The sequence below is a fragment of the Poecilia reticulata genome, linkage group LG17 (genome assembly GCF_000633615.1).
Source record: "Poecilia reticulata strain Guanapo linkage group LG17, Guppy_female_1.0+MT, whole genome shotgun sequence".
NCBI classification, from domain to species: domain Eukaryota; kingdom Metazoa; phylum Chordata; class Actinopteri; order Cyprinodontiformes; family Poeciliidae; genus Poecilia; species Poecilia reticulata.
The window spans coordinates 4,412,543-4,435,604 of NC_024347.1; the positions used below are offsets into that span (position 1 = coordinate 4,412,543).

The window sequence follows — 23,062 nt, forward strand, 5'->3', positions numbered from 1 at the left end:
AGGGAAGTTGGGCTTTTCTTTGAGTGAGAGCTTTTACTGCTCCAAACACTGTGAGGAAAAACACTCATAAAGCCTGTTTGGTTTGGACTTTATGGCCATCATTTCCGATTTAAGATGTTTGAGTAGAAGGTTGTACATCCTGTGTATGCCATTATATCATAAATGAGTTGTTAAGCCAGTTTACCTAATTTGTATGCTGTAAAATGATGGAAACGACACTTAGCTAGCTGATAAATAGGTATACGCAACAGTTAAATTAGTTGTTTGGGGGTTTTTTTACATCTTGACACATGTGCTTAAAACTCCTGAAGTAACACGAAGACATCCTTCATCAGTTTTCTCTTCTTTATTACCAAGTAAAACAGATGTTACATTATAGACTTTTTCATATATTTACCTTTAAAAGCTTTGGGTGTGAAATTTACTTGAGATGTTTGCATATTCTGACTCTATCACATTAAAAACGTTACAGCCAAAAGGCAGAGAAAAGTTGAGGAAGAGGATCACATGATGATAACCATTGTTTTTATTCTTCAATAAGGCAAAAGAAAAATAATATATAGTTATGCAAGTCCCCGTAACAGTATGCACACCCTCTTAAATCCTTTCACAGTTTGTCACAGTAAAGCTACAAAACTCAGTGTATTTTATTGGGATGTTTTTGTGTGAAAGGCTAGCATGAAGTAGTGCATAATTGTGAAGAGGAAGAAAAATTGAACAACACACATCTGTAAAGCGGAAGAATGAATTTGCATTCCATCTCCTTTACACCTCGAACAAAAACCTAAGTGGTATTAGAAGACTCTTTTTTATTAGAGCTATGTGTAGTTTAATGTCAGTATAAGTCAGAGAACAAACATTAAGACAATGAAACACAGGAGACTGGTCAGGGAGAAGGATTGGATGGTTAGGTCATATGGATGCAAGTTATTGATTAATGAGTTGATCTAAAGTTGATCAAATTTATGGGTTTATTCACGATTAATTGATAAGCAGCCATTTTCTTAAAAAATCTGCGTTTTCCTTTGCACCAGAGGTTCCTGTCTTCTGTCTTTCCATTGTATCAAGGGCTAAATGTATAATGTGACGCTGCTCCGTCATGCGATATGAATGGAGGTAAAACTCAACGAGCTTCTTGAATGTTTATATTTATTTCAAAACATAACGTTAAGTGCTTTTTTTCATGTCACACCAGACTCCGTTTACAGCTTTTTTTTTTTTTTTTTTTTTAACCGTTCTGGTAGTTTGATGGCTCCACTTAAGGATGACCAGCGGCGCCCTCTGCTGGATGGCGGCCAAACCGCAACACTAACAGAAGGTGTCTAAGCGGACATTACTAACCGATTGGAACTCATTTTATCTTCTTAGATAATTAATGGTTTATTAACCATTAATTCACAATAAATAAGTCGATTAATGGTTTGCATCCCTTGTAGGTCATAAAACAATATTCCAGCTTCAAACTTCTCATGGATAAATGTTCAGTCTTATCTGAAAACTGAAAGAGTGTGGGACAACTTCAAACCTTTAAAGACTAGTTCCTAAGTGTTGTCACGGGGAACAGCAAACATGTAGAAGAAGATTTTAATGCAGGGAAGCTGGAGACAAACACATGCCACAATTTTGAGATTTTTAACTAAATTCTTGGAAAATCATGTTCTCCATTATGTTTCAGTAACTTTACACCTACACATTTAATTTTGGTTTCTTGCAAAAAATACACTGAGGTTTGTTGTGACGTCACAAAACAGAAAAATATGGGTGTGATTACTTTTACAAGGCACTGTAAAAATCTAAAAGAAAACTAAAATCAATTCTGCACCCTCAACTGAAATTTTTTTTTTTTTTTATTCCTAAAGAATCAGATGGCTACGACTGTTTGGGTCATTGCAGATAATAAGAAAAACGGAGTAAATTTTCACCAAAAACTACCTGAAATTTTCTATCCTACAAAGAAAACTTGGAAATTTCTGAACTTGAAAAGTAAAACTGTTGGAAAAAACTCAGAATTTTTTTAGATTAATCTCAGAAATCTTCTAGAAAAAAATCTTGAAAATGTGAGTTTAAAAAATCTAAAATGTTCAAGAAATAGGAAAAAAAATATGGGTTTACTATTGCAAAATTTTGCCTTTTAGAGCTCAGAATTGTTCTTTTTTCCTTCTAAACAGTTTCTGACATTAACCTGAACATTTCTGAGGTTTTTTAGCAGAAATGTACTCCCCGTTTTTTTTGTCCATCCACAATGGCCCCGATACGTCATCGTAAATATATAACCCAGACCAAAGTTGAGTAAACAAAGTGAATGTGATTTGCAAAACACATTTCGCAACAAGCTGCAGTGAAACTGGATTCTGTGCGCCGACCAAAAACAAACAGCATTAACATCGCATGGAAAACACCTCTAGGTACATCAATGACATGCCAGATTTATCGACAGTGAGTGTTCGAAGGTGCATGGACAGAGAAACGTTGAGTGGAGACTTAAAAGAAAGCTAAAAGTCTCGTCCCAAAGCACACCTACACAGCAAACACACACACATCATGACCAGGATGAAGACGGACTAACTGGTATTGCTTCCATGGGAACGGAGGAGGACAAAAACACTTTGGTGTGGCACCATTAGGAAACATCCACAAGTAGCTTTTTTTTTTTTTTTTGTTCTAAATTATTATTTCTGAACACAAACCTGCATGAAAAACACCGGGTGGAGAGCGTGTCGTGAACTAAATGTATTCTGAGTGCTGACATCAACAAACTAAGGGACAACCACAGACACGTCCGTATGTCCAGACAAATGTCCGTAACGACTTTTATATATATATATATTTATATATATTTATATATATGTACACTTTTTACACATAGGCTTTAAAATATTGCTATTAGAAAATGATGAATTGTGTATTTATGATGGTGAAAAAAAAGGAAGGAAATAATAAAACAGAGACTTAAATAGTGCCGTCCCCATTAGAAAGACGTTCTACTGTTGACCGACGACAGCCTGAACATCCCTAAAAATTCCCTAGTCACGACCTCGAGGTCCTGGCCAACAAAAAGTGACCGTATTGGTATTAGCAGCATCAAAGGCAACTTCCTACAGTCATCAACTCTGAAACTTCTTCAGCAACTTCTCCTCATCCACATATGGCACTCATGTACGCTCACGTATCCCACAGCAAATATGTCGAACTTTGAACCGTTCACTCCGACTGGTCCAGGGGAAGCCGCAACCTACATGGCCGAATGAAATCCCCCGTAAAAATTGCCAAACACTACTACCATAATTTGTTGCATGTATTAGTATGGCGCTACTTTATTTTCTGTGCTAGCAACACTTATTGACACCCTCTGGAAAGATGTGTGGAGGAAAAATCCCCTTAAAGTAAATTCATCTTTTATTGCAAAGTTTAGAAAAACACACATTTTAAATATTTATTTTTAAATTTTTTATAAAACTAGCCATTAACTAACTGTTAAAACATTAACACATATCTGTCTCTGTATTTAATGAATTCTACTTAAAGTTAAAGAAACCAGTGGTGGGCACACTTCCGTTTACACGCTAATATTTCCTTCTTCGTTAACGCTTTAGCTTTTTTGCTAACTGTGAAAACTTAACTTGTTTGACGTGTTAAACAAGTTAAGTCTTCGTTCATTAACTGAACGAAGAATTCAGTTATTCGGTTAACAACTGAATTCTTCAAGTAGTTAGACATTTATATTCATGGACTTATTTTGAAGTCCTCTCCTCATGTTCTTTTTTTTATTATTTAAAGAAACGTTACTGAACAAGTGGCAAGTCTACAAAAAAAGCCAAACGAATGAGGTATACAGAAATATATATAACATGTGTCATTAACCCATTGTGGATGTGAACAAGGTTGAAATTAGCGTTTAGCATTAGCTTAGAGAAATTACCGTTAGCTTTAGTGGACCTATGGTTTATGATTAATGCTTCAGGATTAGGGTGACCACCGGAAGCGTTTTAGCTAGTGCTGCTAACTTTTTGGCTAGTGGTGCGCTAACAAAGATAAAGATGTTTTTCTCCGGCTCTGTATTATAAAGGAAGACTAAGTACTGTCCTATTTGCAAAAAAAGGGAAGTTGTAGATCAGAGGAACTAAGTATAATATTGATTCAGTTTTAGACTTTTTACACATCTTTACCAGGGGTGCCAACAGAGGTCTGTAATCCACAAACGTAGCTAGCGCTCCAAGTCTGTGCCAATCCTGAACACAACAAAAGATTTCATTTTATGGAATTCTGAAGAGAAGCGAGCCATTCTCATGATATCGCGCATTTAAAATCAAGTTCCAATTTATTCCTCTGAATCAAAACACCAGGAGATGAAAAATCTGACGCTTTCAGGGGGAAAAAAAAGATATTTTACCAAATTCAAGAATTATGAAAAGAAAAATCCCCAAACATTCTTACTAATTGGTGTTTTGATTTATATAAACGTTTTCATATATTTTTGTCACATTTCATCAAACTTCACTGAAATGTTTTGAGATTTTATATGACAGATCAACACAGAGCCCAGCATGCTCGTCACTACGGTAAAACTTGGCAGCAGCAGGCAAAAAATGACAAAGAACCAGCTAATGTTTTTAAATGTAGGTGTGCTAAACAAATGCAGGTCTCAGCAGTTGTTGTTGTGGCGTAATTACATTGAATTCCCATAACAGAATCACCTCAAAAGTATGATTAACATTTATTCTTGTATTGAAGCTGTAAACTGTACTTTCTTTGCACCATTTTCCACAGAGGAAAATGTATCTATGTTCTTTTTTCTTTAGTTTAAACACCAAAAATTTAAGTAAAAAGATGAGTCTTCAAAAAAAAGCTATCAAATTACCAATAGTAGATATTCATGAAAACAATTTACGTCGTCTTTTCGAAAGGTCCTGTAACGTTAGCGGCTTTAAACCAGTTTTATTTAGCTGCTTCTTTGATAGTAAAAGTTGCAGATCACTGTTTTAAAATGTTCAATTGAATCTGGGTGACTTGATTATTTTGCAAAGAGGAACCAACAAAAATGTCTGACTTTAGATGTGCAGAGCTGGTAGATGGGTTGCAGGCGCAATTGCAGCGAAAACCAATTTTCTGGAGTCTTCACTCATCAAGGGGAATTTTATTACATATTTTTATTTGCTAAGCAATTGAAAACTATCCACTTGCGTCCAATTCGCAGTCAGGCTCTACTTCGTGTTGGTCTGTTATGTCAAATCCCAACGAAATCCATTTGAAGTTTGGGTTTTAACGACGCAAAACGCGAAAAACAGCAAAAGGAATATTTTTACAAGGCACGGCAAATTTCATATCCTCATCATGTCGCCTCAAAATGCTGATTAGCGGCTTGAAAACAGAGGGAACGGTTCTGATTGGATGAAAACACGGACTCTCACTCTGACTGTCTGATGGGAGGCGGCCATGTCAACCAGATCCAGTTTTCCACCTTTCAGATTGTTCTAGACTTTATACAATCAACTCTCGTTACCTCTCGCAGTGCATCTACAGAAATGACCAACTAAAGAATAAATAACTAAAGAAATAAGGCTGGATCACTGAATGAGTTACAATTATTATTAATTTTTTTTGTTTGTTTTTTCTTTTTACACCAAAACAACAAAGACTTGACGGCTCTTCGTCTTTAACTCCGTTCCAGGTGCACAAAGGATGATTTGTGTTAGCTTGCATAAACTGTGTTCTTGCAGCAGACCTCCACCGTTCACGCCGACGGTTTGCTGAGGAGAATTAGTCAAGAGCACTAAACGTGGGATGGATCAGTAGTCTTCACAGTCAAAAAAGTCACATTTCCTCGGTGCTCTTCATCGACAGCTTTCGCTAATTATCTGCCAAATACTTTCCTGTTGAAAAAAACACAACAAACACATCAGGAGGATCAGCAGGTTGGGAAGATCTTGACGCAAAAGGTTGGAAATTTAAAACAAACTCGGAGTCGACCTGCAGCGAATCTCTTCTTGACCAGAGACAGCCGGTAGCCGGTCCCGACGAGCTGGATGTCGCAGCCGGACAGCGTGCTGCCCTCACTGGTGAACTGGACGGCCAGCTGGGACGGCTTACAGGGACCCTCCTCCATCTGGAACCGGCCCAGCAGAGCCCCTACTCCTACACAATACGCACATGTCTGATTTTGCGTAACAGAGCAATGCAGTCATTGGAAAAAAAAAAAAGCAATGTTGTTTATTCCTTTGAATTTCTTGGGTTTGGATTATGATCGTTTTCTGGAGGCTTCCTGGCTTTTCTATGGCGCTACCTTTGTGCCACCAATGCGGGTGAGCAGTGAATCTGGTGTGAGTGCATACATCAATGTAAACAAACAATAATTTGTGGTACTGGTCGTTTATAACTCACACTCGATTGGTGCGTTTTCTCTGACGTTTCTGCTCCTCACGTACGGAACACCAACGAGGCCAAAAAGGCGTGAAATTTTACGTATCTTTCAAACGCAAAATCAACTCCAAAGCGCATGTAGCTGAACCACAGCAGCAGGAAATGACAGATTGTTCTCATCCAGTTGCTGTATTGCTCGGATGAAAAAGAACCAATCACAGTCAATAACATAAACTACACCAGGAAGTGACAGAAATAAAACAAAAGTGTAAGATTTTGGAAAAAAATACAAGAAAACATAACACGCTTGAATTTTGTAGTCTGATAATATGCAGTAATGCAAAAAAAATATGCTTACTTTGTGTATTTCAGGTAACATTTCTACTACTGTATGATGTGATCCTCCACGCAACTCGCTGAAGAACGACATGAATTTGAATTTCGTGAGAAATGCTACAGAAAAAGTTCAGGTGCCCTCAGTTTTTTTTTTTCCAATGACTGTATTTTTAGGGAAAGACAAAGTGATTTTCAACCAAAAAACAAATGAACAAAAAAAACAAACTCTTGCCTCCATTTTCAGATCTTTGAGACAGGCTTTGGATTTTCCACTGAATCGTTTGCTGCTCTGGATTCCTGAATGAGAGAGAGAACGAAAAAAAATATCATTTTATGTTTAACAGACTTATGGATTAACCTGCATATTTTCCTTTTCATTCACTGGATGTTAAGAAGGAATGTTAGGTGGCAAAGATTACTTATAGTATGGCTGAACATTAAGGTACAAAAATTAAGTCTGCAATTTTTTCATACCAGAAAATAGTCGTATGACTATTAGGGCCAGGCTACCAGAATTTTTGTTCAATTAAAAAAATATAGTCATAACAATAGCAGAATAAGGATGAAATTTTAACAGAAAAAAAATGCAAAAACTACAGGAAAAAAAGTTAATTTAATGAAAAAAAAAAGCTTGGATAATCCCCTTTTTGTTATTTTTTCATGTTGGAGTTTTCATAAAATGACCACTTCGTTCTCCTAACGTAACAACTGCATTCTTGTAACTTTACAACTTTAATCTCACAATTAAAAACAGGAAAACATCTTAGCCTGGCTCCTAGACTGAGAGCTGACCAGAATTCAAAGTCGAAACAGAACAGAAGATGGCCGCCTCGGGCATCGCTCTGAATTATGGAAACCAAAGGAGTTCATTAGTGAAAAAGAAAAATCAACATTTTCCAAAACAATCTAAATCTTCAAAAACCAAAAATTAAATGAATCAATAAAACTGACTTATCGCCTGAGGCTAATTCGTAGGTTGGGTGTGGTTTAGGGGTTCTGAGTGACCTTTACCATGTGGCGGGGGGGATAATGGTGTGCAGCCGGGTGATGCCTCCGTTCACCGGAACCACAAAGTGGATGTTGTGTAGCGGCACCGGGGCGGCCATGGCCTCCGCGTTGTATTTGTAATCTATCCGAAGGTCAGTGTTGATGGAATCGCCCCGCCAGCTCACGGCCAGGTTCAGAGGAGTGGACCGGATCCCCTCTGCTGACACCTGACGGGGAAACACCAAGAGGAATACGTGAACTACAGTTCATGTCTTCAATAAGAGGAATAATGTTAGAGATTAAAAAAAAAAGAAAAATGGCATTTTGTACTTGGTATTTGATCATATCCACGTTGTAGTATGTCGCCTGAGGCTTCTGTTCGGCCACTTTCTTCAGATGGGTAATCAGGTTTGGCATGTTTACCCAGAACTCCTTGATGTCTACACCGTCTGGAGCGCCATCGCTGCAGAGCGACGAGAACAATGTTCCGCTCAGGCATAAAAGGACCATAGAAGGATAATTCATGTGCACAATTCATTCCTGTCTGTGTCTGAGACGGTCAGCCGCAGCGCTCTGCAAAATTTTTAACGCTTAACCGCAAACTTCAATGTGTTTCAGACCGATTTTATGAGACAGACCGACACAAAGTAGAGCTTAATTAGCTGTGTTTCCATTACAAATGTGTGCAAAACTTCAATCAATATTGCACCAATTTCGAAAAAAAATTGGTGCAATAATTTTTTTTTGCACCTCCTCCCCCTGCCCTGACTTATCCTGGCACAAAAATGTTTTATCAAAAAACAAGACGTTTCTGTCAAAATGGTTTTGTTCCCATTAAGCGGAATTATTTTTTAAGTGTCAAAATACACAATGACATGGTCAGTGGAAATGCAGCTACTGGGAATGCAACACTTTGTTTTACAAACAAAAATCTGAAAAGTGTGGCGTGCATATGTATTTTGTCCAATTGAAACAAGGAGTCTAAGGTCAGCCTCTACTAGTTTCTATTGAATGACATTATTGTCCATTCAGTTCATTTATCAGGTTGAGCAACAGATTCTCTACATTTTGGATCCAGACTTTGACTTTGTCCATCTTCAGCTCTTACTCTGGTTCTGATTCTGCTATGCCTCTCCAGAACCAGAACCAAACACAGACAAACAGCATTCAGCTTCTATGCACCACTGATCTGGAACAAACATCCCAGGAGTAAACAATAACAATCAAACTAAAATATTAACACCTATGCACAGAAATGTAGCCCCCAAATCTTAGCATTAACTGGATTTCATGGACCAGAAAAAAAGGCAACTTCACTGTGTTTGAAGCTCACCAGCAGAGCAGCTGTGGATTGGGCAGGACTTGCTCCAGGCGGCTGTAGTTGCTGATGACGAAGGTGAGGACGGGTTGAGTCGGGTGGCAAGCGAAGTGTCGGGTTATACCTGCAGGGAAGGAGAGGACCATCTCCCCGGTGATCTTCACCGCACATCTGCAGCAGACGGAGAAGGAAACACAAACCGAACTGTGAAATATCAGTCATACTGAGAGAACTCATGTTTTTTTTTTTGTTTTGCTTACTTGCTGGGGTCAGCGCCTTTGAAATAAGCATTGATGGTTTCGGTGAAAGCAGCAGCGACAGGCAGGGTGTCCTGGGGCCCCATGGTGAGCGGGCTGGGCCCTCTAGAGCAGCCTGGTTAGGACATAAAACCAAAAGACGGCTGTCAGAAATCTTCTAATGCAGTGTTTGCTGCAATAAATCTATAAAATCACAAAAGATAACAGGTGAAGCTTAAACCAAACTATCCACGGTGTTGCTCAGAAGTTTACATACACTCATCATGATTCGTTTGGGATTTTAATAATACATGGGAACATTTTTTAAAGGTATTTAACAAACAGTTTGAGTAGTTTTAAAAGTTTAGAGTGAGTTTTTGGTAATCTTCACTATAACTATATGTGTAGGCTTAACTTTATCCATTCAACACTAATATTTTAATAGGGGTGCCGATCACTAATCTTTAAAAAGTCTGACCTGCCTATTCCAATTTTGGCTGACACAATTTTTTTGTTTTCGTCTGAAAAGTCACAAAATATAATGAAGTCACTAAGTTGGCAACAGGGTGACTATTGTTAATCTGCAGATGTGACTTGGGAGGCAAAACAGCCAGTTCTAGATTTTGAAACTCTTTGAACTTGCTTCATGGTCACTGGGGTTGAAACAATTAATCGGATTAATCGCGATGAATCGATTGTTGAAATAATTGTCAACTGATTTAGTAATTGATTAATTGTTGACTGGATTATAGACTCAAAAAAAGGCCATTTGCTGAAAGAACAACACAGTCAAAGCAGTAATTAAGCCAAAACTATATTAAAATTATATACATCTTGCATTTAAGACACAAAAAACTCCTTCTTTGTCTGTAATTTTGTTCTACCCAAAACTCCCGGGGTGGCATTCCTTTAGCTTCACTTGGTTTGAATTAATACACTGTATTAATGCCCAGTCAAGCTAGAAAGGTCTGAGCTTTTCACCTGTTGATGCATCCTCTGAGCGTTCACTGAAGGAAGGATATTTTGTTGCATTGTAGGTAATAAAATGTTTATTTTCTTCCTTCAATGTATCTCTAAAATTGTATAAAAAAAGGCTTAAACAATAAATATTCAGAATGTGCCAGTTTTTTTTATCCAATTAATCGATTAATCATCAGAATGAATCGATAACTAAAATAATTGCTACTAGAAATAAAAGTCACTCTACCCTAAAAAAAAAGAAGAGCACTTGAAACAAATTATTAAAAGCCACAAATTAGTTTGAAATTCATGATGAGCGTTGGTGAACTTGGGACCAGCACTGCACATCCATACGACTCAGGGATCTGGGTGAGTAGGAGATGGGATGGGCAGCAAGAACATGAAGAAGAGCTTCATGCTGCTGCTGCTGGTCCACAGGGCGACTCACCTTCAAAAGCTAAATAAAACCTGCCGTGGTCAAACCAAACCAGAGGCTGCGAGGCCTCTGGGTGGGGCGGAGACATGAGGAGGAGAGAGTCATGAGACGGACAAGACAGTGAGACAAGGACACGACGACAAGAGGCAAGACGGCGTGTGGACGTGGAGCCGTGGCGAGGCGCCCGCGGCAGCCTTCGTACCTGCGGTGGGCATGCTGAGGTCCCGCCCTAAGGTGGGAGTGGACGCTGCGCTGTGCGAGGTGACGGAGGACAGGGAGGAGGAACTCTCGGCACGGGCCAGGGGGGCAAAAGGTGGAGGGCTTCCTGAAACCGGGGGGCTGAAAGGCCGACTCTGAGAAAGAGAACGGAGCTTCGCTCGGTCTCGACCCTGAAAAACTGAAGAGATTCCAGGCTGAAGCCGAGAGTTTTTCTACGCACCAGGTCTGTGATTGGTTTCCCTGGGGGCAGCTTCGGTCGCGAGGACGGGCGGGGAGGAGGAGGAGGAGGCACCGGACTCCCCCGGGACTGAGGCGTGGTAGGGCGGGCTGGAGACGAGGGACCTGCAGGGGGCAGCAGAGTCCAGGTGACACTTTGTTTCAAGTCAGAGTCAAAGATCAAGCGATCCGAGGTTTACAAACTTCTAAATCTACAGAAATCCAAACTCATAAGAAAAACGTACAAAGAAAGTAGTATTTTATTTTAATGATGCTATTGTTATTGACTTTGGACCACGTTTACTGTACCTAACTGTGTCTAGCTGTCAGGACACTCTTAAAATATTTTTGATCTCAAGGAGTTTTATCCTGGTTAAATAAAGGTCAAAAATGTTTTCAATAAAGGGGCGGTATCATGTAAAATCATCATTAATAATAATGTTATTCCGTCATCAAAAACACGCCTGGAGTTTTGCTTTGATTCTTTAATGCATGTTTGAAAAATCCTTTAATCTCCCATGGCAACCTTTCAGCTGTGGAAAACGCCTGGGTGGACCTAGCCCCACCTTCAAGGCTCAGCTCCTCCTCTGAGCAGCAGCTTCCAAGTTTCCACCCTCACAGAGCGGCCCTCAACCACAATGCCTCCACTGACCTCCTTCAGACTAGCCAGCAGCAATTAGCAAACATCTGGTGGAGCTGCACATCTACTGAGCTCATTATAGGCAGAGCTTCAGAAATAACAAGAGTTTTTAAAGGGACAGAGACCCAATTTCAAGGTGTTAAATTGCAAAGTCATACTTCTTTAAAGTCATTTGATATATGGAGCATTTTGACAAAAGACTAAAGGTAACATGGTGCTACGAAATGAAATAGCACTATGTGCCTGGAAAACACATAATAATGCCCCTTTATACAATCTGAAGCCAAAATTGCCACAGGAGGTTAAAGGATTTCTCAAACATGCATGAAAGAGTCAAAGCAACAGTCCAAGTATGATTTTGATGAGAGACCAATATTAAACAATGGTGTAAGGCTTAAAAAAGTCAACTTTACCCCTTTAAATTCACCTGAAGGTGGGCTTCATATTTACAAAGAGAGCAGAACACTCACTGCTGCCAGAGTAGGGCCCAGGGGAAGACATGATGGACCGGTACGCAGATGGAGGAAGAGGAGGCGGTGTTCCCCTGAAGCTGGGTGTCAGCTCTCTGGGAGAGCCTGTCACTTCTGGTACTTCATCTCTCTGGTAAACTCCCTCTGGAGTCCTCTTTCCTCCCAGAGTCCTGTAGACTAAGGGAGACGTGACCGCCGCCCGCGGGGACCTCCGCTCTGCCGGCAGAGGGGGGACGGGGCTGATGGGAGCAGGGGCGCAGGCATATCCTGCGAACTGCAGAACCTCCTCGTCGACTCCTTCCTCTTCAAGGAAAGCAGGAGGAGACTCGGAAGGGGAGAAGTCGGGAGGTAAGGGGGGAGCTGGTTCATCTGGGGGTGGAGGGCCGAGAACGATTGAGGGGGGCGAGTCTAGCGGAGTGAAAGGAGGGGAAGAGCCAGGGGAAAAGCATGGCGGAGAAGGAGGGGGCTCGTTCGGCGGCGGTCCAGGTGAGAGGTCTGGCGTGGAAGGCGTGGAGGTGGGTGTTTCCGGGGGAGGGGAGTCCGGCGGTGGCGGGGGAGCCGGTTCGTCGGGGGGTGGAGGTCGATCGTCCGTGAACGTGACCCATCTGGGGGACGGCGCATCCTCCCTCGGTCTGGGGCTGTCAGCGGGGCCGAACACGTCGTCCAGGTCGGGGCCCGGTGACCCCCGGTATGAGGCTGGTGACAGGATGTTCAGATAAATGGGGGCAGAGCTGCGTGCCGCCCTGCCGTTATGCAGATCAGCTGTAAGAAGGAGTTGGAACAGTAGTCATTAAATCACAGCGCGAGACCGACTTCCACCGATGAATTCAGAAGGAAATTTACCTGCCAGGTCTGATGGAAAGCCATACCGACCTCTGGAGGGGAAGTTTTTTGGAGGAAGCGGAGGAGGAGCTGCAAAAGAGACAGTTCAGCATCACCGAACACACACACACGCACGCACACACACATTAGATCAGTTGGATTTACTGGCACAACAAAGGTCCACCTACTCACCTCCTGTTGGAAAACTTCGGCTCAGCTGGGATTCTGAACACGGTCTGGGTTCTCCCCATGCACCGCTACGGATCACTGATGGTGCCGCAACAAATAAGAAGACAGAGTTGAGCAGGAAACACCACATAACCACATATAGGAAGTTATGTCTAATTAGTGGAAGACAGACCGTCATATCTGGCATATCTGCTGTCTGAAGGAAGCCTGAACAAAGCGGGAACGTTCTGCGGCGCAGTGGCGCTGCAAGAGAAAACACATTCATCTAAAACAGTGCCAGTGTTCATCTGAGCCAGCATAGTTCCAGTTCTGGGTGATCGAATCTAATTCTTCTTGACTGAGTACTGCTGAACTATGTTCTCAGCAATAAAATGTATGAGATTATGTACTTTTAAGTACTTCCATGGAACTTTCTCTGAACCTATCTGGTACTTTCTCTGAAATTGCATTCAGCTAGCTAACTAAGCTAGCTAGTTATGTAGGATACACTGAGGTCTCTAAACTGGATAGCTAGCTAACTTAATAGGAAGATAGATATTCAGATAGCTAGCTATGTTGATAGACAACCAGATAGCTACATAGTTAACTCTGGATATCTAGCTAACTTAATAGCTATATAGATATCTAGACAGCTACATAACTTGATAGCTAGGTAGATATCCAGAATGGTGCTTGCATGATAGATAGCTAGCTAACTTGATAGCTTGATAGAAAGCTAGTTATCTAGATAGCTAAATGATAGCTAGTTATCTAGATAGATTCATGGAACATGGTGAGTTCTCACAAATGGATGGTAAGTTACAGCAAGATCCTGGGAAAGGGCCGAAGCATTTCAAGGTAAGTTAAATAAAAGAAGTTGCATGAATTCTTAATAGAACTACAAGACAATGGTAACATTTAGAAAAGGTGCATGAAAGTTTTAGAAATAGCTAAAGTTCTAGAAAAGATCCATAAAGATTACATGAAAGTTCTGGGTAAGCGCCTTGTCACAAGTCACCTCATTATACAGGCAGGTTGCACCTGGTAAGTTCCAGAATGTTTCATAAAACGTTCATGAATCAAATTAATGGATAAAGCCCATCATTGTTCAAAAATTCATGTTTTTGTCATTTAAATACAACGAATGGTATTCGGAAACTCAAAAGATTTTCCAGACTAAATTTCCAAACCTCTCCAGACATTGGAAAACAATAAAAAGTCAACTCAAGACTTGTCCAGACTTTTGAAGATCATGTAGGAATATTATCTATACCAGGGCTTTGGTGAAAACATTCACTTGTGAGCTGTTTGCAGGATCACAAACCTTGGCATCTCAGATGCATAACTTGGTGTTGGGGTCGAGCGTCTGGGTCGGGCAATCTCTTCGCCTATGGCAACGAAAACCATTTAACCAACTAAATAAGAAATTGATAAGATTGACAGAGTGACCAATGTAAAGTGTAATAATACACACTGCCTTACAAAAAGTTTTTTTTTTCCACATTTTGTAGCTTAAAATTGCTGAGAGATTATCCTTAAAGATGTTCTTTATCTGATGTTACTGAGGTTGAGCTATTTTGCAAAAGATTGCGGCTCCATGAGATTTCAGAGTGAAAGGGGTTGAGTTAAAATGCAAGAAACATTTTAAATTTAGAAAAACAAGTATCGCTTTTCTTCAGCTTCCCAATTATATACCTCCTTGTGTTGGCCTCTCTCACAAAATACTGATAAATAGCATTGAAGATGGTGTTYTCAAACTTTTTCCAGCCGGTTATACATTTTTGCAAGGCAGTAAACGTCAAAACAATGGCCTCATTTGGTAAATAAATAAATGATAAACATAATAATACATAACAATAAAATATTGATGCAAGTAAATGTACTCACATGAGAGGTTTCTTTTTATCATCCCCTGCAAAGTGGAAAAGCAGAGAACAGATGTTAGCAATACAAATCATCTATGGTGCATTCTGATAAATCTATTAAAGAAATAAAATCAAAAAAAAAATTCTACAGTCATGTAGAATTAGTCATGCTTTGAATATAATTGTATTTCTCATACTCTATTTGAATTAGAAAACATCAGCTTTATTCCCTACATTGTTAACCTTTTGACTGCTTCTTGTTCTAATTGATCAGTGAAAATACTCGTCCATTTGTGAGATCTGTGCACTGTCACAACTTAACAGGAGGCTGTCTTTCAGGCTTCCAACCAGCAGGTGGAGCCAGAGAAACTCACCGGACTGCGTCTCTGAGACCAGCAAAAAGGAAGAGAGAACAGACCTGGGTCAGAGAGTGAGTGACAAATCAGTCAACGGGACAACAACTAAAACTGGACACAACACATCTTCTTTACTTCAACCGCAAAGCTCCCATAATGCAACACTTTGGTCAACGTCGAATCACGCTGCAACGGCCCACTTGGCATGCAGAAGCTGAACTGAGACCAGTTCACAGCTTCCTGTGTGTTCTTTTCTTACTTTGCATTATGTAACAAACGTGTGCTTTGCCAGAAAGGTTGAAGTAAAGTTTAAGTAAACAGAAAGAATTAACAGAAAAAAAAAACAAGTGGTGGGTTTTAGTGCTAAAAAGGGGCATGTTAAAACAGAATCTACATGCAAAAACAGGGAGACAATGACATTCCACCACAGTCCTTTATGATGGTGAGGCATTTGAAGAAAAAAACAAACATAAGGAGCTTACCGGACTTCTCCTCTACAAAGGAAAGCAGTGAATTGACAGAAAGGATGAACACAGTAAGACCCTGAAACAGACGTCATGAAGCAGAACTCTGTCAGTGTCAGCTCACCAGGGAAGGAGAGAGTGCCAGACCTCCCACGGAGGCTTTCAGCTCGTCCATCGATGGGGGGACGCACCGGGCGCTGTCCGCCACCAGCGGCTTGATCCGGATTTTGAACTTTTTCTTACTGTCCTCGTCGTCGTCCGAGTCGCTGGAGGAGAAGAAGTGCTTTTCTTTGGAAGCCGGTGAAGGCTGGTCAAGGGCAAAGTGTGATGAATTCGATCTGAAACTGCTCTCGCTGTCTGCTTGTTAGCCTAGAAAGTCCAGTTTGTTTGGCGAGGTGTGAATGTGCAATCGAAATCTGACTCGTTTCCGCAAATGTTGGAATTTTGGTCCCAGATCAAACTGAGTCATCTGGACTATCAGGTGTGAAAACACCCTTAGTGAAAACAGGAAAGAACAGAAGATGTAGTTTTGCTCCTGCTCTGGTTCTAACTCGTCCTGCATGACGAGGTCTCAAAGGACCGGTCGGTGTGTGTGCCCATTGATCATACGAGATGAAGGGATGATCTTAAATTAGCCAAAAAGGCTGAAGTGAAGCAGAAATCTGTACAGGCCAAAACCTTTAAACATTTTCCTGAAAACCTGCCGAAAAAAATTATTTAAGTAGAAGTAGTACAACGTGCGGTTTGAGATGTTCAAAGTTGGCATGGAAGAGTTTTCCTTGTACGGTGTCTGTCCTATAAGATTTTGACATAGACGTAAAGGTTAAATTTTCCTACTCTCAGAAAGTCAAGCTATAAAAAAGTAGGACATTGTGCATGTCCTACTTACAGTAACAATACAATAACGCCACCTGTCATTTTTTTTCACTTTTTTAGTATTTTAACTAAAACTAGGCACCTCTTGACATTTTCCTTAAGTTACAACAACAGTCTTTCCCAGCTTCTCATCAGCTTGTTTTTTTGAAGCCAATTTTAACCCCCAGCGGGCCAAAAGAAGCAGCTTCATCATCCATCACTGTCTTTTCTGGATCTCATGTGTGCATCAGATTAATGGCCGTACCAGAAACACGCAAACACAAAGGTCCTGCCTTTGAATCTAGAAAAATGTGACGAATGGCATTCAAATTTCTTAATGTCTTAAAATTTGTCCTTGTTAAAGGTGAGGCAGCTGAACGGCAGACCTGGTGTCAACAACCTCTGCCATAAAACTAATATTCTGGTCAAAAACATCATGAAAACAGGGATTTTTAAAAATAAAAATCATAAAAGATGTTTAAAAAGCCCTTGGTATTCTCTCAACATCATGTAAGTAGATATATACTGTAATATAAACTACACTCAAGGTGAATTAGTTAGCCTTCAAGGATTCTAGATTATTTAAAAGCTTCCTGAAATCTGCTGAAAAAGGTGAATGCTATAACAGCTGAGTGGGTGAAGTAGAGCGGAGTACGCTGAAGGAGTGACTAAAGAGTTGGGGAATGATCACAGCGTTCGCCTGCCTTAATGCTCCTTTGTCTCTTTAGCGCCTGCAGAGACAAACATACGGGGGTGGCGGGGCGGGAACGACCATCGATTGGTCTCATTTAACGCTAAAAGGCACTCAGCTGAAGAGTCACTCCACTAAACAAGTCAATAGCGTTGCAAGCGACATGTTCCGAGAGCGCCGCTGGTCCTCGTCTCGCTGAAAGGATATCATCTTCTCCCTCGCCGGGCCGCAGGCTGAAACCCTCCTCGTCGACGTCAGGTGAGGCCTGCGAGAGAGAACGGAGCGGTAGAGGCAGAGTAAGGCGATGTTGCAAACGGAGGTTTGGCTTCACGGATGTCTTTCCCGAGACGTTCAGCTCGCTGGCCAAGCTCCAAAACGTTCAGCTGTAACTCTCTTCAAACAGCGTATTTAAAAGCCTGACTCACACAACACGAACGCCGGGACCATTTCATCCCAGAGCTTACAGAGCGTCGGCTCGCTTCTGAACGCGCAAACAGCAGGAGGATTGTGGGTAGACAAACGAGGCGTGCACTGCGGAGACTTACATATCTGTCCCAGTCGATTTCCCCGCAGAAACCGTTTGGAGCTCCATTGGCCTTTTTCTGAAACAAAAGCAATGTTTGTTGTTTAGAAACTACTCTCGAGGTGAATGGAAATCAGGTGAAGCAGGTGTGCGACAACGCACAGCGCATCTGCAACCAACTTCTTTACACAGACGAGACGAAGACAGACATGCTGAGCCAGCATCAGGTTTGAAAGAAAATTAGTGAAGACATTCAATAATAAACAATATGGTTTTTTTTCCCATACTTTTTCTTCCATTTTGGCTCATTCTTTGTTTTACAAATAAAAATGTTTAAAAATCTGACTTTTTTATGTTTTAGTTTATGGCCACAAACATAGGAAGCATTCTTTTTACGTACTTTTCCTTTCTTTCCGCTTTCGCTTCCCTCTTTGTCAGGTGAGCTCCTGTTTAAAATGTGACAGACGAGTTACACCGGAAAAAAACATTCAAACCTGCTAAAAATGAGTGCTTTGTAAATAACGCCTGACTCTGACAGATTACAAAATTTTCCTTACTTTGCAAAAATATTTACTTTTCATGTATTGTGTATGAGCATATTGAAATCTAGCAAACGTTTTCTACACAGGGATGTTGGAGGTTGTCTAAAAAGTTCCTAAGTTTGTTATTTTTGCTTCGTTGTCTCGGTCATTAGGCTGCATTTAGAGAGTGGCCCCTGCAGCATAAATATGGAGGCATCAGAGCGAACTCACGTTGCATCTGTGTCCTTGTCTTTCTTCCGTAAGCCCAGGGCTTTCCTGGTTCGTTTTTTCAGTCCTGATGCAGAAAATGGAGAGGAACGTCATCGTAAATATTATTTACAGCTTGAGTGCCTTATATTCAGTCAATTGCCTTGTCAATAAAAGATACTCAACAGCAAATAAACAGGATTAACAGTGTAGTAAGCCTTGGAGGAATGTCATTTTCCACAAAAAAAAGAGGAAATGCACAGTTGGCAATATGTCTGTTTAAATGAAGATATTGATTTGGAACAAACTCTCCGCTATGTGGAGAAAGCTGCAGCACAGACTGAAATGGTAATGGTTCAATTCCACCCCCTTATTTCCTACATAAAACAGAAAGAAAACTGAAGCTAAGGTCAAGTAAGGCTTCACTAGAGGTGCTCAAGGGATGACAGAGGAGCAATGATGCGGATCCAGATTTCCGTAGCCTGTTTAGCCAAACGTTACAGTCACGAGCCTTCAAACATGAGCCGCCTCTGAGCTCTGTCTGGCCATTCATAAATCACATAACTCCATGCTTAAAAAAATAAAGGGCTGGCAATGCAGGATGTGACCGGAGGAGTCACGTGACATCGACGTCAACACAATGCATAAAATCTCCCAATGATGGTGGATGAATTTACTGCAGCAATCCTGCTGTTCGTTGAGTAAATGCTTCTAATTTAAATCATGTCTCTCACCTTCTACCTTACAGAGGCGTAACAGAGGAGGACTGACTTCTACTACCTTTATTTAATTGGCCCTTTCAAAAAACACATGGAGGCGGCAAAATATTTTAGGGGGGATTGTTCCTTCACAGTTGCTCTGGAATGAACTGCCTCTGCAAACGAGGCAAGAAAACTCACTTTTATTTATTGTCTTTTAAATCAGTGGGTGCCGGATAACGAATGACTTACTGTGTTTATTTTGTGTTTTTTTTAGTTATGTTATGGTTATTGGGTTATGCCTTTGTTGTACAGCGCTTTGGTCAGCCAAGCGTTATTTTAAAGTGTTATAAATAAAGTATGGTATGTCCTGGTAAGGTATTACATGGTATCGCATGGTGTGTGTGGTGTGGTATGACATGGTACAGTACGGTTCAGTAAGTTACGTTATGGCATGGCATGGTGTGGCTTGGTGTTGTATGGTATGACATTGTGTGGTGTAATGTAGTGTGGTGTGGTGGGGTATGACATTTTGTTTATCAGATTAGTGCCAGAAAACATCTCACCCCATGAACCTTATCTCAATAGTAAACACACAACACTTTGTTCAATACAATGATGGGAGGAGCTGAATACACAGCTATGCAGATCACTCTTTGTATTCCAGCAAGATTTGTTTAGGTAACCCGTTTATGAGGCCCGCCTGAGGAGAGGCTAATTAAACATTATGAATCTATAAATACACTTGAGTAAGGGTCTCCTTTATGTCAGATGTAAGACACACTTTAATTCACTTTGATTTCTTTACAGATTACATACTTTGCTTTTTTTTTTTGTATCGTCTTGTCTCAGTGCGTTTCAGATCTGACACTTAATTTTATTGTAAAATTGTTAATATCTGATTTTGTTTTATTGGCTTTTCTTTTATAGACGGAAGTTCTGGGAATAATGAAATGTATTGTTTTAGGTTCACTTTGAACTGAACAGCACAGACTAAACACTGATTATTTCATCAACAAATGACTTTATGTTAAACGCAAATGACAAAATTTCCCACATTAACCTATCAGTTAATGCTACTTTTGCTTTTTGCAGACACGGCCAAAACAAAAAGTAAGTTGAAACTTGACATGTTAAGCAGTTATCACTATTTTTTTTTTTTTTATAAAAGAGAGCAAACCTCTGACTCACTCACATTCTTGTCTTCATGGAGGATTTATTTTCATTAAATAAGGGCATTTTAGTTCATCTTTTCTGCATTGTTAACTGATATGACCTCCATTTGAGTCTGGACCTCCTGGAGGCAGTAGAGCATCAATCAGCAAGCGCTGCTGCCACAATTTGCACCAACTTTTTTTTAATGTATATATTCAACTATTCTTCTGTGTACGGCCTACACAGGCTGTTCACATTGTTTGGCTGCTATAAGGAGACTGGGTGTTTTTTTTTCACCCCTTACTACTGAAAATAAGAGCCTGTATTGACGGCATAAGTTTCCTGTCTGTCATGTGATTGCTCTTTGCACTCTGCTCAGATGAGCTGTGTATTGTAGAAAATAAAGAGACTAAAAGCAGCTGAAACACTCATCTTAAACATTTACAATGTTCAAAGCAAAGTGCTACGTTCTTACAGAAGTTTTGTAAGTTTTGCTCGCACACGATTTGATGGAGCTGCTCAGAAATATACGATCAAAGAGTCCTATCAAAGCCGAGAGCAAACATGCTAGCATTAGCCTAGCGCTTCAGCGAGTGCTCCGCATGACAATATCGTCAGACCTTTCAGAGACGTTGAGCCTGTCCATCACTTACTCATCTTTCAGATAATATAGCATTAAAGATACTTCTTTGTTTTACCAGAAGTGGATACATATCTCTACAAAAGGTCAACTTGATTCCCAAAACAGAATAATTTCCAACCACAGCCCAGGATAGAAGAAAACGGAGCAGCTACCAAACCAACTACTGTTTCTTAGAGGAAAAAATTAATCAGAGGTCATAACTTTGGCATCCACTGTGCTTCTGGCACAGGTTGGAAAGACTTATGATTTAGATAGTCCTTTTATGACAAATAAAACAAGACAAGCTCCAAGTTTACTTGGATGATGCAGTTTCTCCCCGTCAGCAAAGCCTGTTGTGAATGCTAATGCCAGTTGGCATCTCCACAGATGACAGCAGATAAACTTTTCCTGTATGATCTTTTCCTGTTTCTCTGACTTTAGCACATTTAGCAGCGCATTCACAAGGATGACTGACAGCGCAAAGGCCCTCCTCCAGACTCTGATTGGTTGTTTTTGGTCGGGAGCTGTGCATTTCATCTGACGGCTGTTGTAGCTCAGGGAGGATGTGGAGATGATTAATCTTTTCACAGATTATCTGGCTGATATTATTCTGTCAAGACATGGTGAAAGCTAAATAACATGTAAAAAAAACAAACGTTTCTTTAATAAAACTTTTACATACCGCAGCTTTAAGTCTGCAGTTGTAACTTGAAAAATTGCAGAAAAAGTTCAATACTTTTCCGGGACTATGCAACAGCGGTGAATTTGCACACGTCTGTGTTGAGTGCGGATTCCCACATGACAAGTGAGCACATCATCACAGCAGGATGACTGCAGGCCTTTTGCTAATATTAGCCACCTTCCATCACCAGGCGGCTGGAAGTGCATGGCAAAAACTCTGCATACGGCAAACCGGATTATATCCATCTATCAACTGATGTTGACACGGAAACCAGACAGTCTGAAACCAGAGCAGCCTGTTTATCGGTTATCTACAAGGTGGACGTACCGTCTTAAAACACAAACACAGCAGTGCAAAAGGAAACACGCTAAACCTACATCACACCGCTGCCCTCTCTGTAAACCTGTCACACACACAATGTCACACTCACGCACTGCTGCAGCCATGGTGCTAAACCGGTCATGCACATACCTCCTTCACTCTGCGCAGCACAACGGATCACACCAACGGATTCACTAGCTTTAATGACCCAGCGGGACACGAGAGGACAAGAGGGGGACGTGGCGAGAACTGCGAGAGGAAGAGGCGCTGCGCGGAACGTTTACCTTGCATCATAGTCGCAGATTTTCATCCTACGTCGCCCTCTGGGGTGCACACGTGGACAGAAGAAGAAGAAAGATCTAGGCGGTCAAAACGGAGTCTGGGCAGGGCATGGCTAATTGTGCACAGCTCATCCCACCTCCCTCCACCGCTGTGAAGCACGATGTTGATTTCTTCCACCCTCGAGAGGGCCGGGCTCGCACAAGGGAGGCACAACGACAAACGGCGACACACTTGGAGGACCACGAGCAAGAAGACAGACCGAGGGAATAAACACTCCGAATACGTGGGGAAGCAGGAGGAACGGAGGGGAGGGGGGTGTCCTCCCTGAGTGCACTAGGCCCCGGACGCCTGAGCAGCATCGACACACGCCATCTCTGTGAAGGGGTGAGGAGGGGCTGGGGGGCGGTGGGATGCTGAGGAGGAAGAGAGAGCGGTACAGAGAGCTAGATGGGCAGAGAGAGGCAGAGAAGAGTGGGAGAGGAGGAAGAGGAGGAGGAGCAGAAGGAGGAGGAAGCTCTGTGATGTCACATCTGCAGTGAGCCAATCCCTGAAAGCCCGGTCACATGGCAGGTCGCTGTCCTTTAATGCCTCGGTTAGTTAGTGCCGTCTTTCCTTGCCTTGAGCGCGCACTCAGCTGCAAGCACGCTGTGAAAAA

At 41.2% G+C, this 23,062-nt stretch overlaps 1 protein-coding gene across 2 annotated transcripts; it reads right to left on the reverse strand.

The window, feature by feature from the left end:
- Positions 1–2,156: 2,156 nt before the first annotated feature.
- Positions 2,157–22,497, reverse strand: LOC103478999 (SH3-containing GRB2-like protein 3-interacting protein 1). Of its 2 annotated transcripts, none has more exons than XM_017310019.1 (23): positions 22,410–22,497; positions 18,672–18,735; positions 18,320–18,365; positions 17,942–17,998; positions 17,604–17,661; positions 15,975–16,150; positions 15,869–15,880; positions 15,405–15,416; positions 15,053–15,077; positions 14,490–14,553; positions 13,359–13,429; positions 13,190–13,264; positions 13,019–13,087; positions 12,176–12,937; positions 11,070–11,191; positions 10,833–10,983; positions 9,259–9,370; positions 9,014–9,169; positions 8,011–8,143; positions 7,705–7,907; positions 6,926–6,990; positions 5,968–6,126; positions 2,157–5,870 (listed from the first exon to the last, which is right to left on the reverse strand). In XM_017310019.1, the coding sequence occupies exons 1-23, from the start codon at positions 22,417–22,419 to the stop codon at positions 5,848–5,850; spliced, it is 2,625 nt and encodes an 874-aa protein (XP_017165508.1). In that variant the 5' UTR covers positions 22,420–22,497; the 3' UTR covers positions 2,157–5,847. The 2 variants fall into 2 exon arrangements, with proteins under 2 accessions (XP_017165508.1, XP_017165507.1); XM_017310018.1 differs by having other exon boundaries at positions 5,968–6,132.
- Positions 22,498–23,062: the final 565 nt, after the last annotated feature.